This window comes from Ambystoma mexicanum, chromosome 7p, assembly GCF_040938575.1.
Source record: "Ambystoma mexicanum isolate Mex_15411 chromosome 7p, UKY_AmexF1_1, whole genome shotgun sequence".
NCBI classification, from domain to species: Eukaryota; Metazoa; Chordata; class Amphibia; order Caudata; family Ambystomatidae; genus Ambystoma; species Ambystoma mexicanum.
Window position 1 is genome coordinate 221,650,789 of NC_090939.1, and position 22,736 is coordinate 221,673,524.

Sequence of the window (22,736 nt, forward strand, 5' to 3'; positions counted from 1 at the left end):
TCAATGAATATCGAGTTTATGAATTCATGTCGGAACTAAACACGTGACAAACTCCAGTAGCGGTCAGCTTGTGCACATTTATTTTACTGGGGAACACTCATTCTGTCTGCCCCGGAACAACACACGCATGGCGCTCACCCTGGTGGCATCGTAATCTTTCTGTGCCTCACGTATGCAGCACGGTAAGCCAGTTTCTATCCAAGTGGGATCAGTTTTCTAGCTACTTATTGAGCTTCTTGAAGTGTCTCAAACACAGAACACTCATGTCATCTATTTTTAACTTTTTGTAGATAGATACCACTGGCAGTGAGGAATCTCTTCCCCCAATTCCCGTCCTGATGAAGTACATTACATTCAAAATTGATATAATAGAATAGGCCGAAACACTTCTGTGTCGACTTTTTCTGTTTTTGCATGCCAAAGAGGCAAAAAGACATTGTATTTTATATTGTGTTGCTAGAAATCCTTGACAATACAAGGTTTTGTTTGTTATAAATCACCAGATGCTTGTAAAATGTATTATATGTTCGAATTTTTCGTTTATGTGGAATGTGTTAGGCTCACTACACGCTGATGGTATGGTACGTCATGTATGTTATCTTCATTACATTGTTAAACAAATACACGGCAATCTTGTTTGAAAATTGACCTGGCAGACACATTTTTGTCTGTCCGGATTCACCCTGATCAACTGTTTTAGATATACAGTGAATAGTGCATAAAGAAGGCCGACTGAGTGGCCCAAATAGCTGCCTTGCTGAGGACATCCCAAGAAGTGTGTCTCTGAAACGGACCGGCATGAGCATGAATCCCCTCAGTAATAGGTTTGCCCATGGCCATGTACGCCTCCGAAATGGCCTGAACCATCCAAAGGGCAATGGAAGTCTTGGAGGCCTGAGACTCTGGGGAGGATCCCCCAAAAGTCACAAACAATGCCCCCCCCCTCTGGCCTTCGACACCCTGTTTTTTGGATCTGCTGCCGTTGTACTCCCAGGGACCCGTCCTGAAGAATTTCTTCCGAGAGCGATAAAACCAAGGAATGCTGCGCCCTGTCTGCCTCCGACTGCGGGTATGGGAAGAACACCCGCAGGCAGATCTCTTGATTCAAATGAAATGGAGAGACCACCTTGGGCAAGTCGTTTGGGTGAGTGTGCAAGACGGTCTTTTTGTTGAGAAACGAGGTGAAGGGCTTGCACGAAAACAAAACATGCAGCTCACTAACCCTGCGTACAGAGGTGAGAGGCACCAATAAGACATTCTTTAGCATCACCAAACGGAAGTTCACAGAAACATCGTCTCGAAAGGCTTGCGTTGCAAAGCCGCAAAAACCACATTGAAGTCACAGACCGGATGTGGTTATTTAATTAATAAAAAAGCCTAGGCAACCCTTTAAGGTGGGCCTTAATCATCGGGTTGGCTGCCGAAAACCTATGCTCAGGGGAATTCTTGCAAGCCCTGATAGCCGCCAAATACGTGTGGCAAGTATCCACCTGAACTCTAGAGCGAGCCAGGTGCGCTGAAAAAGTGAGTACATCATCCAGTGGACAGGTGACAGGGTTGCAACCCCAATGGCAGAACCAAGTCCACACTAATCTTAAACTGGTCGAGGGCCTTCTGAATGATGTCCCAATTGTCATCTGAAAATTGATCATGCTGAAGCCTCAGCTATTCAGGAACCAGTCTGCCAGGGCCAGTGTGGCCGGCTCTGGGTGTTCCACTGCCCCGCCCTGCTGCGTCAGGAAGCCCCTGCTGGGGATCGGAATATGGTCGGGTCCCTGGGAGCACAACGGCAGCAGATCCTGAAAACAGGGTGTCGAAGGCCAGAGGGGGGGCAACAAAGGATGAGGCAGCAACTCACAGAGGCCCAGAACTTGCAGAGTCCGTTGGAGTAGAGGGGTGGACGGGAACGCAAAACACCTGCAGCCATGCTAACAGATCTGGAAGGCGTCTCCCAGAGACCCCCGACCTGCCCATGAAGCAAACGGGGGGCACTTGGCATTCTGGGGGGATGAGAACGAATCCAGATCCGCACACCCCCAACCCTGAAACAGGAGCAACAAGGAGTCGCTGTGCAACTTCCTCTCGTAGGTGTTGAACCCCAAGCGACAACAGGTCAGCTTCTGCATTGCTGTCCCCGGTGAGGTGGACTGCCGAAATCCAAATCCCCTCCCTCGGGACACATTCCCAGATCAGTACCGCCTCCCTGCAGGAGGAGAGGTGGGAGGGGGGAAACGGGTGCCACCCTGCTCGTTTAGGTAAAACATAGTAGAATTGTCTGTCATGACCAGATGAGACCTGTCCCTGATGAGGGGTAAAAACGCCTTGAGGGCCAGCCCCACTGCCCTGAGCTCGAGCAGACTGATATGCATGAGGGCTTCCGTGCTGGACCATGCGCCATGAATTGCGTAGCCCCTCAAGGGTAGACCCCCTAGCCCGAAAGACAGGAGTCCGCCTGTAAGGTAAAATTTCACTGAATGCTGTTTTACCTCTATATTTGTGGATCCGCCTAACATTTTGCTTTTGTTTCAGCCTTCTGGCCTGACTTTATGCCAGTCAAACAGAGCCTTCAGTGGTCCATCACTGGGCATTGGCCCATTGTTCTGAGGAAACGGACTTGTCCTTCTGACAGTCAGTACTGGGAAACATTGTTTCCTTTAGTCTAATCACTTTGTTGCTACTTTTGGCAAATGTATTACAGTGTGCAACGTACATTACTATATCGCACACTGGGGTCCTTGCGTTTTCGGGCCCTAGACATCCTTAAGGATTTTTTGGTAACTGGACAATGTGGCTAGGAGTAGACAGGTGGAAGCAGAACTTTTTGTGTATTCTTATCAACTTTTACCGAGCCATACCGCGCTCATCACGTTTGGTTCATGACCAGGACTAGTGTCCGTCATGGCCGTGCAACGAGGTCTATGGTCTCCTCCTTTCGCCATTTTGTTCTTTGGCCTTCCCCTTCATCTTTGTGACCAGCGAAAGCCAGCGCTGTTCGAGAGGCTAATGCATGTCACGTGGTTGGGTACCCAGGAAGTGGGCTGGGACTGTCTGGTCCCAATCCACACTACTGATGCCAGGATGTCTGGTGTGCAGGAGAGCATCAGAGCTGCATTGGTCCCCGATTGGACCGCTTCTAGCATGCATGATTGGGGCAGATCTCGTTGGCCAGCTGGGGGAGCGAGCACTCACTGGACTTCAGGATATGAGGAGGGGCTCTGAGTGCAGACCCGCAGATCACCCTGAGGTCAGAATGAAGTATCCTGAGAAGCGAAGCAGATACAAGGATGGTCCGGAAACGTGCAGAGAAAGTTTGGCACCCTGAGCCTGCTGGCGTCCCGGTAGAGCACTGCTTTGCGCTCACCCTGCAAAGGAGCTTCAACCCTTTAGAGTGGTGGGACCAATCACTCTGAACGTCTCCTTGGTGCCCTGCAAACAAGCCTTCTCAGAAGTGTCCATGGGCCCTCCAGTGTACTGACCAGCATGTCCCTTGGAACCCATGCTGGAGCGTTGCTACATCGAGTTTCGGCTCGAGCTTTGGGAGAACCCCATTTCGTACTACAAGGCACCTTCTTGCCAAATCTCATGGTTCCTACTGCTTTGGCCGCGAGAGAGAAGCGTGGGTCAGTCTGTGAGACTTGGGTGCCCCTGTGTCACTGTGCTGCAGTGGCGGTTGCTGCTGGTGACTGACCTGCCTTTCTTCAAGTGTCCTGAGACCAGCTGCATCGGTGCTTTCTTTGTCCTGCATTCCCGACGAGAGATCCAGCTCCTGATGTAAATCGGACCAGCATCACACAAGCAGCTCATGTGCACTTGGAAGCGTAACCAAGGAGAGGATTTCGTAGTCTAGGCGACCACCTTAAAACAAGCTTGAACCCTTTGTGAGCTAAGTGCGGTGAGTAATCATACCACTTACCGGTGGCCCCTAGTTCATCCATACCATTTTTACGCACAAAGATCCCTTGTGGTCCTTGTCTTGACTTGGGAGGCACTTGCTTCCTATAGTCGTCTGAAAGTTGGGGACAGCTCTGTTCACCTTATCAGACCAGCCTCTGACTCTTGGAACTCAATTCCTCACCCTCCAGTGTCCTCTTCTAACTTTTCCTCCCCATTGAAGTTTGTGCCATGTGAGCTTTACGGATCGACAAGCATTTTTATGTACGAACATAACATTGAACACAAGGTTTCAATCTTGGTAGGGCTGGACTTCTTAATTTAGAGATATCCATTTCTGGAGTTGGCCATTGTATTTGAGTTTGTGTGTTTTCCCTCTGCACAGGTGTTGGCGGAAATACACACTCTACCCAATTGACCAAAAAGCGACTTCACATATATTTTACATAGTGTGTGTTTAAGTAGTGATATCACTGTGTTTTCTTTATTCGCATGTGTTTGTTAAAGGCCTAATAAATTGAATCTTTTTTGATATACTGTCTAAGAGTAATTCTTTTGTCCTACTGTGTGTGCTCATCCAAGACCTCAGATCACCACCACTACACTCCTGAGACATATCCCTGGCTGCTCTCCAAGATACCTTCAATTGTCCTGGCTAACTTTGCAGAAGCTTTCCTTGTTTCACTAAACTAGGGTGGACTCCTGAACATCTGATCACAAGAGCAGGGGTCAGAAAACCATTCTAAGCACAGTCGTCACCAACACGGTAGGCTCCGGATGGTGAAGGGGGCTCCCACTGAAATAATGACATCCATCAGCCACCGGCAAAGATCGGGAAGCAGGAGCAGTGGTATCGGGAACCTGTCTGACTGAGACCCCGTCTCCTGATCCCAATTTGCCGCCAGGTGCAGCTGGAGGCATCTCATCTTGAGGCAAGCGTGTTGAACAGTGAGCACGCAGGAGGCCATTAGGCCCAGAATGTGCTAGACCCACAATGTCGATGTGGTCGAGTTGGCCAGAAGGTTTCCCACCACCTTATGGAGAGACCTACGCCTCTCGGGCGAGGGGGACTCCCACTGAACGGTAGCGTCCGAACGCACCCCTAGGAAGACCAGTTCCTGAGACGGGCATAACTAATTTCCTCTGGTTGAGGGAAAACCCCAGCTGATGAAGGATATCCGCCAGTCTCTGGCAGGAGTGCACCACCCCTTCGGGCAACCAAGCCAGTCATCCAAGTAAGGATATAAATGAGGGGACCGGCTACTGCGTTCACCAACTTTGTGAAGACACGAGCGGCAGAGTTCAGGATGAAGGGCAGCACCTTGAAAAAGGTTTCACATGATCGTGAACCGCAGAAACATCCGATGCGGTTGATATATGGGTACATGCAGCTACGTATCCTTGAGGTCCAGGGAACACATCCAGTCCCCTGCACACAGAGACTCGGCTATGTGCGCAGGAGTAATCATCTTGAAGCGCTGCAGCAGTAAAACCAGATTTAGAAATAACAGGTCTAGGTCTACCCTCAGGCCAGCCTGGTTGTTCTTTGGTACCGTAAAAATCCTGGATTAGTAACTGAAGCCCATGTCTACAAGAGGAACCGGTTCGATCGCCTGCATCTCTCCAAGAGTGAAAGGACCTCCAGTAAAAGAGCCAGGGACCCGATGTGAGGAAGAGAAGGAGAGGATGGAAGAGGCATAGGAAGAGAAGACCGAAGCCAATGGAGACTACAGAGAGGATCCACAGGTTGCTGAAGAGCTGCTTCCAGGTGTCCTAGAACAGAGCCAAATAGCACCCCACAAGCGAGCTGCGTTCCTGGACTTTGAAGTCACTGTTTCTTGGCGTCAGTGGCAAGGGCAGAGGGGGAGCGGAAAAACCTACGCAACGGCCTCTGCTGCTTCCTCATGTTGTCGATGGGCGACCAGCCAGTCCTCCAAGTACCGCTGTCTCAGAACCCCTTGAAGTGAGAGAAGGCGCAGGGTTTGAACTCAGTCCTACCCTGAGATTGAGGGAAGGATTTCTGTCCTGCTTTAGTCTGAACGGCCAAGGAATTGTTTGTTTGTCCTTGGTGGACGAATTAAAAAGGTCCATGTCCTCAAAAGGGCAGATCCAGGATCCAGTCCTGCACTTCAGATGAAAACTTTGTGGCTTGCATCCATGCCTTCCTCCTCATCTCGACCCCAAGGAACAGCCCTCTGCTGGCTGTGTCACTGTGGGAGACCGAAGACTCCACCAGGTCCTGCGCAATATAATGTAAATGTAAAGTAATGGGTTATATATAACGGGCTTAATACCCAGAGGATTCTAAGCGCGGACCTGGGGTTCGAACCTGTGTTGCTCAGTGTCTTCTTGCTTCCAAGGCGAGCACGTTGCCACTGAGCTATCCTCCCTTGTCTGCCACCGGCCTTGAAGGAGGCTTGCTTGTCTGAAGGGAGGTCGGGCAGAAATTCCCTGAGCTCCCGCCACAGCTTCTGGTTAGCCGCAGCCAAGAGAGCGTCCATGTTGGCTTGTCAGAGATGCAGTCCTGAGATGGAGTAACAGTGCTTTCCTAAGGACTCAAGGACTTTCTCCACCTTGGAGAGGCAACTGGAGGTGGCGCCCGTGGAGGAAGACGACAGACGATTGCTTAGAATACGAGGGCGCTGCCACCACAGAGGAATGGGGCTGTGGGTGGGAGGCAAGGAGGACTGGCTGTCCGTCCATGAGCCTAAACCTGCCGTCCAACTTCTTGTTAATCTGCCCGTTGGCCCTGGGCTTCTCCCAGAGCTTTCGCGCCCCCTGATGGAGGAGGATGCCATCCTGGAATGTGGTGCGTTTGCCTAAGACCACCCCTGAATCCTGGGGGGCTTCCTCAGGAAGAGGAACCCCCATGAACTCCACCAAGCCCTGAAGGTCTTAACGGATGCCGAGGGCTCATCGTCTTGCGCATCATAACCATCATCGTCCCCCTAACCCTTTTTCACAGGCTGAAGGGAATCCGAGTCCTGGGACATAGGTGTCGGAGGGGTTCCCCCCCAGGTCTAGAGCTGCAGACAAGTCCAACGGCTGTTGAGGAGGAGGCGTTCGTGGTACAGGAGGTGGTGGCAGGGTCAGTACGACCGGTGGGGCCTGAACTAGCGGAGGGATCAGGAGCGCAGGAGGACAGGAGTAGTACCAAGAGGTAGGAGCCAGGCGGCGCCACCTGGGGGATTCCCTCCTTCAAGAGCCCCTTCATTTGAAGAGAATGAGGAGGAGGAGGAGGAGGCGGCACTCAAATAAGTGCTCCTCACTAGCCGCAGGGTCCCTAGGGGCCCTGCCCGCCGAAGCACTGGGCCTCCACTACTGGTCAAAGCACGGAGGCACTTGGTGTATGTAGCTGTACGGCTGTGATGGGTAAATGTACCGCAGAGGGGACCAAAACCCTGCACTGTAGGATCCGCTGCTGCTTCCAGAGGGAGGGGGGGCTGCGATCATCCTACAGAGCCCACTCAATGGACGAAAGAGACCTGAGCCGGATCCAAGATTGCCACCTGCCTGCAGGCTCCACCACGTGCCGATCTGCCATTTTTTAAGCCTTGCGCCACACCCTGGGCGGGAGGGCAGAGAGGCCCTGAGCCAAAAGAGGCCTCGACACGAGAGGATACAGCTTGGGTCTTGCACCCGAAGCAGGAGTCGACCTCAGAGATCCCTCTGGTAGGCGCTGAGCCCTCAGCCGGACAGCCGGTAGTCGTAACGCCCTGGTTCAAGGCCTTGGAGCGAGCTCCGGTAGACTGGGAGCCCTCAGCACCTGCACCGGTAGCCGTGCTGGGTCTATCCTCGGACAGACTCTTGGAGGTGGCACTCGGAAATCCCTTAGCCCTGGGATAGAAGAAGAGGACGAGCCTGATTGTCCTTCGGACGAAAGCCTGGAAGGTCTCAGGTCTGTCCCCGGACTGCACGGAAGATCCCTCTGGTCCTTTGACTTGGGAGGTCTCTAGTACAGTAGTTGCCTGTCTGTTCCCATTTCCTTCCCACTATCCCCCTCCCTTCCTTATCTATGTCTTAGCTCTTGCACTATCTGAAATGTCATCAGGCCGAGTACGATAGTTAATTTTACATCCTTACTGTTCATGGCCTGTAAGAATGTCATTTTATTTTCCCTTGTTCCCTCCCTTGCTTTGAAACACATTGTGTATAGGCGCTATATAAATAAACTATATTACATAACCAGATCTGCCTTGCAGTTAACCCATTAATTTACAAAGATATCTGCCGTTTAACATGGACCGTCTAAGTTGTTGCACTCACTTTCCCCTGCACTATTGTCAACATCTGCTCTTATCTACTGGCCACTCAATACACATGACGTGTGTCACTATAATTGCACAAATCAGCACACTCTTTTCAGGATATAAAGCATTTTGTTCAGTATATAGTGACCCCATACCTGGATCATGGCAGCAGACTAACCCTCTGCTAATGTCAGCTGACGATGGCCCTTCTAATCGACATTCGTCGTTTGCACCTTGTGATGTGGTCCCCACCGGTGTGGTTTGGTCAATACAGCGTATGCTATCTGAGGCTCACTAGGGTGAATCTCAGAGAGGCATTAGTAGTTAGACAATAATAGAACATACAACATTTACATTAACTAATTCCTTACGCTTTTTAAGAGTGACCAGTTTACAAGTAACACATAGTTTATCTCCTTGTTTATGCCCCCTGGAGACAGGAAGTCCAAACGGTCAATCCAAAAGATTTCCTTTTGATCTAGCCATCTGCTCAAGTCCTCGTGTGCGTTGTCGAATTACTTCAACCTCCTGAAAACATATCTGATTGATGTTATGTTTTTTATCATCCCAATGTCTTGCTACTGCTGAATTGATGTTATTTGTTCTGATGCACGAACTGTGGTCATTCCACCATAGTTTCCGTTGTCGTTTTGGATTGACCCACATAATAAATGCCACATGGGCATTTTCTAGTGTAAATTATGTTCGGTGTGTCACAGGTGGTGTAACTGTTTATCTTCATTTTTTCACCTGTCCAGAGGTGGTTGATTGTGTCTCCTTTGTTTATGAAACTACAATTACTGCAGTGGATACAGGGAAAGGTTCCTTTTCTTGATGTGATCGGTGGTTTGATGGCTGGTCCGGTTTTGACCAATATATCTCGGAAATTTGCACTCCTCTTGTGAGCAAATATTGGGTTGTCTTTAAACAGATGTTCTACCCTTAAATAAATCGTTAGAGTATGCCAATTTTTGTTGATTGCTGACATCATACGAGTGCTTTGAGTGGAATAGTAGGACACAAACAAGTGGTGTAGTTGCCTCATTTGGTCTTCTTTTATGAATGGGTGTTGTAATCCAATCCTTTGCAGCTTGTATCTCTTTTGCTTTAAAGCCACGTGCTTCAAATGTGTTACCCATATTTTCTATTTCGCTTTCATATTAAACTGGATCATTTACAATTCTCTTCCTACGCCACAAACTATTCTTCTACGCCCTGTGACCGAGAGCACTGCAGGCCGAACATGAGTCTCAGCAGTGGTCGGGCCCCAAACACTCAAGACAGAGTGCATGGGGGGTACAAGGCTGAGTGCGAGCAGTCACATGAGGCACATTTCATGAATCCTCCCCTGTGGCAGACATGCACCAGGGGAGGCGAGGCACTGAAGGGAAGAGAAATAAGAATTGAAAAAACAAACGGGGAGCAAGCAGAAAGATCTCTACGTTGGCTTTCAGATCCGACACCGTCCGGTGCAGAAAAAGGGACTGAGGTGAGGCACGGGAGGGCGGCACGTTATACAAAATTTAAAGGGGAAGCTCCACTTCTTGCTGCCAAATGTTCCGGTACTGTACCCATGTTGGGGGACACCCACAAGGATGGAGGAAAGGTGATGGGACGTATGTGTAGGACTATTTTCTTCTGACGAGCAACATTAGTTTTAGTTTCTAGGTAGGGGACTTCCCTCAGAGGTATGGCTAGATAGGCGTTTTCTTTTAATTTAAATAAACACCCATAAACATGTCAGTCATCAGTCTGACGCCATCAGGTTCGCCACATACGCCAGCAGAAACTTGAGACTCCAGAAGGTGAGTACACAGTAATATGCATCAGGATTCCATCAGGAATGTAGTTAAGTGACGGAAGGCCGTTATTATGTGGCAATCTTGGCTGCCGCTCAACAGGGCCCCCAGCACAAGACGATTTATATGCCAAATGAGACCCAAGGGGTTGCGCTTTGGAGTCTCATCCATCCCGTTAATGTGACCTTGGGTCACCAGAAATTATTGTCTGAAGGGCTCTCTTCTAACCAAATTGGGCATTACTAATCACTATCACAGACTGCTGCTCATCAACCGGAAAATAAATATGCAGAGGTGTGTGTGTGCGAGAGAGAGAGTAGATATGTTGGTTTGGAATGTTTAAAAGTCTCACTGCGTGGGAAATTTCAGATTGAACAGGCAGTTGACAGACGGAATAAGACATAGGAAACCAGAGGCAAAACCTCAAATAAGGCTGCAAAAAAATATAAAGCCCAAGACTAGGGATTCATTTAGTGTAACCCTTGTTGGGGGCACTCGCTCCGCAGCAAAGGACATAACAAATATCCTCATAACATCGTTTTTCTATTTTCAAACAAAATTTCAAAGGAAAAAACAAGCTATCAAGTGGTTAAGATTACAATTGTTGCACACAATCTTTACAGTATGAACATTAAAAAAACAGAAAACGCATGATCAAATCATGTCTCCTGTCACAGCAACAGAAAATTATGAAACGCAAAGCCCATGTTAAAGGACATATTATATTAGAAACTCACCTGCCATTTTACCAGACCAGAAGAACCGTATATAACAATATGACAAACAATGCCGTTACAGTCAGGAGTAAAACAGTTTGCTTCAAGAAAATCCTGTTTTAATAAAGAAAAAGAAAATTGACCTCAGATTAGCACAGCACTTATTTGAAACTTCCTCTGTTGTTGCTAAGCATGAAAACAAACAAAAAAAGTTGAAAATGTAACAACGTATATTGCATGCAATGGCAGGTTTTCTTTTTTATGTAAATGTAGTACATAGTTCAGAGAAACCAATTAAAGAAATTAATTCCTTCACTAACACTGGTATTCTCATTAGGTAGGTTTCCTCACAACTTCAATTTACTATGAGATCTGAGAAAAGCAAAGCTACTTACTGCTGTGACTGCTGTACTAGCACGTTTGCACAGCAAATAAAAGTCCTGTAACTTGCGAGGAGGGACCACAGCACATGCAGACTCAGCCCACCAGTCCCCATTTCCCCACGGTATACAGGATCACGTCAAAAGGGGATTTTTTTACAGGGGGGAAGGGAATAAATTAGGAATACAACAGTCACTATGTTGAGTAATAAAGAAATTACTGGCCACTCGGTTATGTTAGTGCTCGGAGGGTCCGGAACTGGTGGAGGGGTGCTGGGTGCCGTGGGGGTGCGGTGTTGATACCAGAGACGGTGGCTGCTGAGGAGGCTGTTGTGGAGCCACCTGTAATGTGGGAGGCAGGGAAGCCAGAGTCGGAGGAGCCGGCTGGGGCAGCGGTGGCTGCGCTGCGGCCTATGGCAGCCACAGCCATAGGAGAAATGACTGTGGGTGCCGGTGGGGGTGACATGGGGGAGCATATCCCTGATGGCATCCCGGAGGATGGCCTTCAAATGGGGTGTTTGCATCAGCCCTAGGAACCTTTCGAAGAACCTGTCTTCGGAGGCTGTAGAGGTGGCAGGTGATATTGACGGAGTGGCCAAGGGCAACTGGGGCTGGGGCACACTCTGCCTGGGGTGCAGGGGAAACCTGCCCTGTGCTGCTGATCAATAAAGTGTAAGCCATGCAACTGGTTGACTCCGCTCCGCAAGAGGGGGTATCTGACGATCGGCCATCTTGTCTGTCCGGTGGCCATTTTGTCGAGCTGCGTGCCACATGCTGAAGTCGTGGTGCCTGGCACGCTGGAACCAGCCCTGTCCAAGACGCTCAGTGTTGGAACAAAAGGCCTACCCCGCACGTCAGGACGTGACCCGGAAGGCGTATTGCCCTCGGCTGAGCTGAGGGTAGTGCTGCATGAACACGCCGCCTCGGACATTATGCTGGTACTAGGGTGTTGCCTCTCGGGAGTTACCCCGGTAAAAGAACCATGCGGTCTCTCAGCACTGATCTGGAAGGATCCGCAGACCCCTCAGCCGTGGGCTGGACTAGCCTTGGTATGTGTGCTGGTGCTAGAATCCAAAAGGTACCTCCTGTTCGGGTGCTTCCTTGGGAATGAGCCGCCTTTACAGGGTGTTATGGTGAATAGAGGCCTTTCGTTCAGGCCTCGAGCGATGTTTGACGAAGACCTTTAGGTCCTCCGGAGGAGACTTCTGGAAGAGCTCCCTCCACCTAGCTAGCCTGTTCATTGCCCGTGGAGTCAGTGCATCGCATACAGAACACCCTTCCCAGCTGTGGTCGGGGCCAAGGCAGCAGAGTCAAAGGGCATGGGGGTCGGATTTAGGGAAGAGCCCCTCGCAGGCTGGACACCTGCTGCAGCCCGCTGAAGTCGACATGCGCCTGAGAGGAGCGTGGGGTCGGAGGACCAAGTACCTAATTGAAAAGAAAAAGTCAAAGATAGAAGAATATCCGTGGAAGAGCGCGTGGTATTACATGGCGGAAGCCACAATTAGGAGCGCTGGTGAATTCGGCCTGTTCCCGTCGACGTGGAAAACGGGACCGAGGAGTGGCGCCGGTGGGCAGAGTCAGGCGAGCGCATGCTCCCAGCGCGCATCTAAATTTAAAGGGGAAGAAGAATTTTCTGGTGAAAAAGGTTCCGTCTCCTGTCCCTCGTGAGGGACGCCCATACAGTATGGAGGAAAGGGGACGGGACGTAAGAGTAAGGAAGTCCAGCCGATGAGGCAGCCGGCGAGGTGGGCAGATGGTTAAATCCAGATGCTCATAGTAGCACGTTCATCTCGCCCAATCCAGGGCGATCAAGAACAGGTTTGCTCTGAACTTCCTCAACATCCTGAGAAACCACAGAATGACAGGAATCGGGAGAGAAGGCATAGTGGAGGTCGAAGTCCGACTCCACTAGGAATGCTCCTCCCCCCCCCCCCCAGGGCGTCTCTCGCTGGGAATTCCCTCGAACAAAACTGTATGCACTTCCTGTTGGACTCTGTTGCAGACAGATCTACCGTCGAGGGTACCCCATTGAGCAAAGATCTCCTCTAGGACTTCTTGGCACACGTCCCACTTTTGTGCAACTGTGCTCTGCCTACTCGGAGTGTCTGACAATCCGTTTTCTGTTCCTGTCAGATGTACTGCCGAGACCGAAATCTGATTCTCCAAAAGCCAGAGCCACAGCTGCATGACTTCTCTGCAAAGGGGGAGGTAGTACACACCTCCCAGCTTGCTCCGGTGGGTGCATGGCCACCGTATTATCTGTCATGATCAGGACATGCTTCCCTTTGAGAGAGGGTGCAAAAGCTTTCGGGGCCAACCCGATAACTTGCAGCTCCAGCCTGTTGATGTGCCACTGGGCTTCCATTATGGACCAAAAGGTACTTCACCTGCAAATCCTCGCAGTGAGCGCATCAACCCTTCAGGGATGCATCCGTGACCACCCTGACCTAGGGGCACGGAGGGCAAAAATGTTCCCCTGCCATCATTTTCTCGCTGCTGGCCCACCAACAGAGATCGTTGTTAACGGACTTAGACACCTTTAAAATGTCCTTTATGTTGCTGAAATACTGTGACCAGTGACCCCATAGAAGCCACTACTGAGATCGCATTTGAAGTCTGGCCTCTGGCACTAGAAAAAGCAGGAGGCCATTGTAGCGACTGGAGGGGGGTATCTGTAATCCTGCTCTCTATATGGCAGAGTCGAGGCACAGAGCACCCAAGCCAAGATTCTCCATTTGGTAAAACGTGGACGAGCAATCAAGGCCTAAGCTCTCAGGAGGTGATGCGGGCTGGTTCTTAAGTACAGTGTAGTACCCAAGCAACCACAAAGGAACGTCTGTAAGAAAGATTTCCATTTATGTGTCATTTTCCCTCCAGTTGTGTACCCCCCAAATTTTTTGCTGCCGTTTATCACCATACTCTGACTTTGCCAGGGGAGCCCAGCCTTCTGCTGCACTCCTCTGGGCTTTTGCTCACTTTTTATGGGGAAACTGACACCCTTATGACAGTCAGTACTGGGAGACTTTGTTTCCCTTAGTCCTTTGCCAATGTTGCACATTTTCTGCAACATGTAAAAAGTGTACAATGTACCTTCCAGTACAGTGCACTTCGGTCTCAGTCATTTTCCAAAGGCCCTAGATACTCTTGAAGGATTTTTTAGGAGATGTGCAGATGTGTCACGGACAGGGCTGATGGTAGCTTATCTTTTCATGTAATTTTAACCCTTTCCTGCCAGGTAAACCGCGATTACTGCATTTGGCACGAATAGGTGGACTTGCTCCAAAATGGCTATGCAACGAGGTTCTTTGTCCGTCCTTTAGCCATCTTGCCCCTTTGCCTCTCCCAGGTCGAGCCGACCCGGGTCAGTCCTTGTTTGGGCATGCATTTTCCCGCGAAACGCCAAGCTTTTGCGGGCTTCTGCATGCATTGTATGTGTGCCTCCAGGATGTGGGCTGGTGTGTCTGTCCCCAATACACATCCTGGGTGCCAGAGAGTCTGGTGTGCTGTGAATTCCTGGGACCACCGTGGATCGTGATTGGTCCAAGTATGGAATGCCTGTAGGTGAACAGATCTCCCTTTGGGTCCTCTTCGTTTTGGCGCGAAGGAGATTCTGGATAAGAGAAGCCCCCAAACACCCATACCATGGAGTTCTCACTGACCGAAGGATAGGATTCAAGTATCCTGAAGCTAAGAAGCTGAGTTGAGGAACCGCTGGTGACCCACTGCAAGGTTTGGCACCCTGAGCCCACTGTCGTTCCGTAGGACCCTTCTGCATCTGGTCGTCCTAGAAGGTCTGCGAAGACGATTCGACCCATTGGAATAGTGGGACCAACTGTTCTCAGCACCTTCACCAAAACCTGCAAGTAGGCCTTCTCGGAAGTGTCCCTGGACCATCCAGTGGGCTGACCAGTTTACGCAGGACCTTTGCTCTGTCTCTGCCACCGTTTCGAGGAGACCCTCGAAACTTGGGCTATCGCTAGCTCTGTGTTCATGGCACCCTCACACCGAATTTCGTACACTTGGCGTTTCCCAGGTCTGAAGTGAGATGAGTGCGCCCGAACCGGAGCATAAGCGGTTACTGTGTCACCCAGCGTGGTGACTATCTTTGGAAGTGCGCTGCATTTGTGCCCCTCTTGCCCCTGAACCCTGCTGTAGTGAAACTGGCCTGATCCATCCACCAGGAACAGAGAAATTGCCACTGTCCCATTTTGGGAATCATCGTTCTATGTTCGTTGCTGAACCTGCAACTGATGTGGACTCGACTGCCGAAGAGTGCGCCAGGGGTCAGTGAGTAATCGCAACTCTAGCCGGTGGCCCCTAGCACCTCCATCCATTTTTACGCACAAGTGGCCCCTGAGGGCCCCTCTCCATTGCACTGCCAGTGCGAACTAGCAAACTATTTCCAACCCTTGGAATCGACGCTGCCCTCAAGTGGAGACCCTCCCTGAATAGTGAGAACCTATTCTTCATCGCCTCACCCACCTTCCTGAGCAGCTACAGACCCCTGAAGAGACCCAGTTTTCCCCATTGGAACTACCGCATGCGCTTGCATTTCCTTAGGAGTGTGTTGGATGCAGAAGGGGCTAAAGACTATTTGCACTGCCGGTTTCCTTCTCCTTGTAGGTTGTGGACCTTTGGTCTTGTATATATGTATTTAGATAGTATTGTGTTGGCTTCATAATTATTACTGTGATTTGATTTGTGTGTTTGAAACTCAAAGGCCTTGAAATAAATGTATATGTATTTTTAATATATTTACACCTAACTGGGAGTGATTTGTAAGTGTCCTTTACTCTTTGTGCTCATTGAGGTCTTTTAGTCACCATCACCCCTCCTGAGACCTAGTCTTGACCGCCACCAAGCTACCTTGATTGGTCTGGCTTGTCCAGAAGGTTACCCTGTTCCAAGAAACTAGGCTGGCCTCCTGAACCTCTGCCCACCAGGTCAGAGTTCAGAAATCCATTTTAACAACCTCCACACACCATGTTAGTGATAAAACAGTCTTTATATAAATAAGGTTCAAGTTACACAATCACAATAACAAATTTTGTACTATTTTTGGAAATAGTATAATGGCACATATACACAGGTCTACGTAGTACAACTCTTAACTATCGATTCCTTTGAACTGCATCAACTACTAACAGATCAAATGGCATACGAATCAGATTATAAGATGAATCAACGATAGACACACTAAGAAAGCAAGTCAAATCAAGCAATGGCAAAACAGTCTAACCCATTACCATGAGACCGTTCAGTGTAAGGATCCCCCACCTGGACAACCTGTAAATAAAGCGTATTGACAAGCCCAGTCCAAATATGCTTAATATAGTCTTGATTCCTTCTAAAGGTTTTACGACCCCAATGTACCTGGTTTCGATGAGTCATTGACTGGCCCTTCTTGAGTAAACTCAGTTTAAGGCAGGAGCCACGGGTCGTAGCGATTGCGTGAATAAAAGGTGAACACTGTTTTTGAGGCAGCAGCTTCAGTCCTTGCGGTGCTAGATGACCATCGGTCGAAAACGTCCTGCAAGATGAGGCTGGAGCCTTCCCAATGACTAGGTTGTGAGTATGCCCGTGGGGTGGGACCTGGGTGAATGGAGTGTGTGACGAATACGCATTTCATGTTATGGGTGTCTAGTATCTGGTGTTTGACACAATGGGGGTCATTACGACCCAGGCGCTAATTGCGCCAACTTTACCACCATGGTGTAAACTATGTTTACACCATGGTGGATGGCGGATTTACCGCCCCATTCCAAGGTGAGTGGGGCGGTAAATCCCCATTTCCCATTTTCCCTTCCCCATTCCCATTTTTGCCCCATAGGGCATAATGGGAGTGGGGAAGGCGCTAATTATGCCACCGTAAATTACGGTGGCGTAATTAGCATCATGGCAGGTTAGCGCCATGGATTTTAACGGCTGCTAAGAGCAGCCGTTAAAATCAGAATAGGCGTTAAGGGTTAACGACGGCGTTAACCCTTAACGCCTGGGTCGTAATGAGGCCCAATGACTGAGACAGCCCTGCCCGGAACTGGTATGAATGCAGTGTGGAGGTCTGAATGGCTGGGTGCTTGTCCGAAACCACATTCTGTGTTGTGGGTATCTGGATGGAGAAGAATGCCCTGTGAGCCTGATTTGCTGCCTGCCTGTACAATTACCTTTCTGAATGAGTCGTTGCCTGCATTTGACGCAGCAGAGTGGAGGAGAGACCCTTGAAAGGCTGGAGAAGGGGACCACCACGGAATCTGAAGTGAAGCACCCGGACATCCAAGTTCATCATCGTCCACCAGGGTTTGCAGGTTTGCTATAACCACTGAAAGCCTGTTGAAGTGTGTTGCCCAGAAACGGGGGACAACTTGACGCCGTGCTGCTCAACAACCAGAGCAGGAAAAGCCTCTGCCCCTGCCTAGGTTGCAGGAGCTGTGCCTTCCTTCTAAAGGGGATGTACCTTCTGTACCCTTGCCCACCGGACGCATAGCTAAAGGAAGGTTTACTCAGCTGTTGCACAGCTAGGCCCAGTTACTTGGCAGCTAGCTTTGAGTCCTTACGTTTTCCAGGAACTCTTTGGCCGTAGGGCCAAACAGGTTCTCGCCATCAAAGGCAATATCCAAAAGTTTTGCCTGGACATTTGGCAAAAAAACTGAATTGTGCAGGTACGCTTGCCTCCTCAGAACTGTAGCTGATCCCATTACTCTTCAGTAACATCCAGGCCCATTTGAAAAGACTAGAAGGCTACCTCTTATCAGTCATCCACAATCCGCAAAAACCCATCCCGCATTTCTCCTTCAGGAATATGTTCTGACACTTCCTCGATAGTCTTCCAAAGACCAAAAGTGTATTTTGCAAAGGTACAGGAAGCATTTACAGCCTTCAGGGCCATACTGCCTGATGCAAAAACATTCTTCACCAGGACCTGAGACCTTTTACCCTCCATATCAGTAGGGAGATTGGAAGTGGTGGGTCTAGTATTTATCGTGGCAGCTTGGGCTACCAGGCCCTCCAGAGTTGGATGCATGGAGAGGAAAGATGGATCTCTCCTTTCGGACTTATATTTTTATGTGAATTCTGAATTCATAGGAGGGGTTGAACAAGGCCTTTGCCACAAGGCGACTACAGGGTGTTAGGGAGAATTCTCATTCTATGGCTAATTTCCCTTACCTATAGAGTCCCCCAGCAGCTTTGATGGATTTGTTTTTTTTCTCCTGCTAAGAGTGAGACTCTTTCTCCCACTCTTAGGCATGTTTGCTATGTGTGCTCTAGGCTATTTTTTGTGTTTAATGCCTATCGGGTTTATCTCACCCTCATAGGAACCATCTTTATCCACATGTGTTACACAGCACCCCCTGTGCAGTGACACAGGGGTGTCGTAGCGACCCCCAAACAGACTCCATACCCTGGGACTGCCTACTGTCTGCCAGGGCATGTAAAGTCCCCATTGACTTTACTAGTCAATCTTTATGAACTAAACCAGTATAACCCATCTTACTATGGAAGTACTGGGAAGGGTTAATAGTTTTTCCCTGGTGTTCATTTTCAAGAGGGTACCGTACAGTCCCTCTCTCAAAAGTTTCTGGCTGGTGGCAGTGGTTACTACCAAAAATATTCAACCGCAAATATTTCCCTATGGGATTTTCCCATTGTTCGAGGCTACCACATTTACTGGCAGCCTCTAACATACCGCCGGTTTATTTTTATATTAACTTTACTCCGGTAGGTTTTATTTGCCAGAACTTTTATATAAAATTCTTTCTTGTGTTTTTCTCTAAACTCCTAACCCAGGTCGGGGATCCTTTGTTCGTCCTTTTGGCGGGCTTCTGCCAAGAAGCCCTCCTTTCGGCGCCACTGAGTCTGAGGTGGGTCCACTGTGTGGGAGGGGGAGTAGGACCCTTGGACAGGGTTGCCGCAGCACCCCATGTCGCACTCTGCCCTGATAGGCTGGCGGGTCTCCCGCCAAGATGACCACTCCACTGTGTGAATGACAGCTAGGCTGTATGAATGGGGATCTTTTTGCATAAAAGCAGGGTCCTGAGGACTGGAAGAGCAAGACGTCGCCACTGGAACTAAGAAGCCGAAGAGGAGAGAAGCCAAAGACATCTGCAACGACTGAACCACCGGTGAAGCCCTGCTGCAGCGTCTCACCACTTTTCTCCACACGACGAGAGAAGATCTTCATCTGCAAAAGCCTTCTTCCCTTGAGCTGGTGGGGCCAACCAGTTTTCCTACCACCTTCCTGGACGTGCCCTGGTCGAATCGCCAGTACCCTGTACTCGGAGACCGGATAGCCAGGCACCCGTCCACCTGGACCGCGATTTAAAGGAGCGCACCTTTTATTCGTGGGCAGCACCGCGGCTGGTTTCATCCCTGGGTAGTGTAGTGACTCGAACCTTCCTCAACGACGAGAGCCTCTCTTCCTCTGCTGGATCTCCTGAACTGCAGGAACTATCAGGAACAACCGCCACCGCAGGAGCCTCTTCTTCATTTTAAGGTACTTTGTTCCACCAGGCCTCCCTTTTCACGCGGTAGAGCTAAAGGTGTTTTAAATCCTTTACCTATCTATTGGGTTGGCCACCCCCATCGTCTAACATTGTCTTTCACCTTCTGCATCCACCTTTTCGAATCGTTAACCAAAGACTTGACTGCAGCTACAAGAACATTTTGCGCCTGGGCCCTTTGCCCTGTACCAGTGACTCTGGCACAGGCCTATTGACTCTGGCTGAATTTGTTGGAACTGCCTTCTCTAGATTGCTTCTCAACTAGAACTGTGTTGGTGCACCTATTTCTTATAACCACCTTTTCCTTCCCACTTTTTAAACTTGTGAAGTGCCATTTTGCTCGGTTTTCATTTACATATTAAATATGCTGAAGTACTGCCTTGCCTAAACTTGTTCACAAACTTAGGAGAAGTGTTGCTAAGGTGTCTAAGAATATATTCCTGCATAACTTGTGCTTTCCCTCCCTTGTGAGAAATTGCTACAGTGCCATTTGTGTTTGGTTTTCACTGTGCCGTTTTGCTCAGTTTTCACTCTTGCTCAAACTTGTCTACAATTTAACTAGGGAGTTGTGCATACTTTTCTTGACTGATTTTAACTTGCTTTATTAACTGTGATTAATGTGTTGAACTAGAAGTGTGTAAAATAAATATATATATATATATTCTCTTTAATACAAAGCTTTGGTCATGTTTCCTTGTAGCCTAGTACTGTAGCCCTATTGTGTAAACCCTGAATACTGCTCATCTCCCTCTTGAGATAAGTCTGACTGCTTAGCCACAGCTACCAACTTAATCTTTGTGGTACCGACTGATACCAAAGGGTATGTATTGCTCATACCTGTAGTCTTAATCTTCTGTAGTGCTCCCTAAGGGAACTGCACATGATTCTGCCTAACTCAGGGTCAGTAATAGCTATGTTGAAGGGCAAGACCCTCTCTGTTAGGGCTCTTGGTCAAAGATGTTGGTGAGTGCAAAGCCTGACCGAGGTTTGGCTGGAGCGCCCAAACCCGGGGCATTGTTAGGATTCACCAGCCCTCCTCAACCCCTACAGGTACTTTAACTGTTTCAGATGCTTCATTTGTTGCACGTCCCGCTAATACAGCTTAACGTTATTTTCCAACACGTCCCATACATTCATCCTGACGGCATGCTCCTCCCCCATTATGGTCCGCTTCGTGGTTTCCGACAAAAACACTTGCCCGGAAGTTTGCATTGTGTTCCAGCTGGAGGTTGCCAGGGAAATGCTGAAACGCAGAACGTCGGATACGCAACGCCTGGAGGCGCACGTTGCAACGTCACGTGTCGCCAGCAGTTTAAGTACTGCCCTTTCGCAATCCACGTTGCTTCCGACTGCTATCAAGCACCTTGTTACCTTGTGTATACCCTATTGCTTCATTGTGTATCGACCTTTTGCTTCGTCGTCAGACCTCGTTACGTCTAGCCCACTTGCCTGCATTGATCCTATGGCCTTGACCCACTGCTATGCTTCACGGACTCCCTTTGCCTACTGTTTTGGTTTTGTTTTGACCCGCCCGGAAATCGACTCAGACTGCCTCAACTTCCATCCGGTCTCGCTACTGCTACAACGTATCAACTACACCTTTGGAAGCTCAACTATTGTGTATATCATTACGTTGTCTACCGCATGGACTAGAGACTTTTCCTTGGCATCGGAAAGGCGTACTCGTGCCGTCCGGAATAGGAGAAAGAAGAAAAACTTTTATAGGCGTCCTTGTGCCTACGGGAATATGGTTCTCCTTGGATTCATTCTGACTTTTATGGACATGTGCTGATTCCAGTACCTGGATGACTATCGAACATACCACAGTGGTAAGTAACTCCATGCATGTTATTTGGTTTAGTGTTTTGCTTCTTGAAGTCATACTCCCTTGGGTTTTTTGTTGCATTTAGGAGATAACTTCTGGTGTTAACTGGTCCAATCTGTTGTAACTACTGTACGGCTTTCTGCTACAGGTGGTGAGCTGTTCTTACCTGTTTCTGTGGTCTAAGGCAATTAACTATAGTGTGGAATGTATTAACCTGTGGCATTTGCTTGTAGCCAGCGGTGTTCCCGGTTGTGTCCTCCACGGTTTTCTATTAATTAACTGCTCTGCTGTATAGCAAAAACCAGTTGAGTGGTGAATTACTAGGAAGAACTCTTCCTCTACACGACGTGTACAATGTACCAGTACCTAGGATACGTATTGCAGGGTGTGGTAGAGGCTGTTCTGACAGGCATCTACCAACCTGTCCACTGTGCTGCGGTACTGGGCATTTGCATGTCCACAGGGATGGGCTTGTTGAATTTCTATGTCAGGAGAAGTGTCCAAGCCACTTTCATCCTGCAGCTCGTCTTCCAAGGCGAGTAAATCTGCCAGGTTAGATAAAACAATCTGTGCTCCCAGGAATGCAGTACATACGATCGGGCACAGGAGCCGATGCCGATGGACATGCCGTCACAGTGAAAATGGCTTCAATGGCGTGACTGTTTTGGCGACAGGCGGTGCCGAGACCTAGGGCATCGGTACCAACAGTTCTTGGGGCCCCAGAAGTTGTAGACGCCTGCTGCGCCGAGGCCGAGCTGTACCTGCAGCTGTGTCAAACATCTCGAGCATCTGCTCTATAAAGGCCTCCTACGCTGCTGGGCCAGATGACGTACCATAGTCTTGTCAGTCTAGAAAAATGGATACCTCTACTGTGTGACCACAAACGTATTTTGGTGGCCGTTGGCCAACCGTCTCATGCACGATATGACAGAAAATAGGTTTTCGAGTTTACTGATGAACGGCCATTTTGATGTAACAAGAATCGCCATTTTGTTTTCTAACCATTGCTCATTGCTTTCTGTTCTTATTGCTTCGCAGTACATTTTCCGCTTACACTGCTCGACTGTAAAACATTGTTGTCTGCACATAAAAGGACAAGGCCACAGGGCCGCGATGATAACAAGATTTCGTTGAAACACAACGTAGGCAGCGCCAGGAAGAATGCCCGGCTCCCTCCCGAATGTAGCCTTGAAGCAGAGCTGCAGGGCATTTAATCATTTCACAGCTGCCAGCCAGTCTCGTTATATGGTAGAATATGTTAGAATAAAGCAGCTAAAGGCTTGAATTATGCTCCTCTTACGGCCCCCCTTTGCTGAGCCCCGTTCGAGCGTGTCAGCTCTCAGGACACGAATAGCACCTCATAGATACCAAGGTCTG

At 49.2% G+C, this 22,736-nt stretch overlaps 1 protein-coding gene across 2 annotated transcripts in view; it reads right to left on the reverse strand.

Annotated features, from left to right (window-relative positions):
- TTC3 (tetratricopeptide repeat domain 3) overlaps positions 1–22,736 on the reverse strand; it is a 2,698,168-nt gene that overhangs the window by 1,463,433 nt on the left and 1,211,999 nt on the right. For both annotated transcript variants that reach the window (XM_069636090.1, XM_069636092.1), the window contains exon 24: positions 10,678–10,770. In XM_069636090.1, the coding sequence (XP_069492191.1) occupies positions 10,678–10,770 (93 nt within the window). The remainder of the gene's footprint in view (positions 1–10,677; positions 10,771–22,736) is intronic.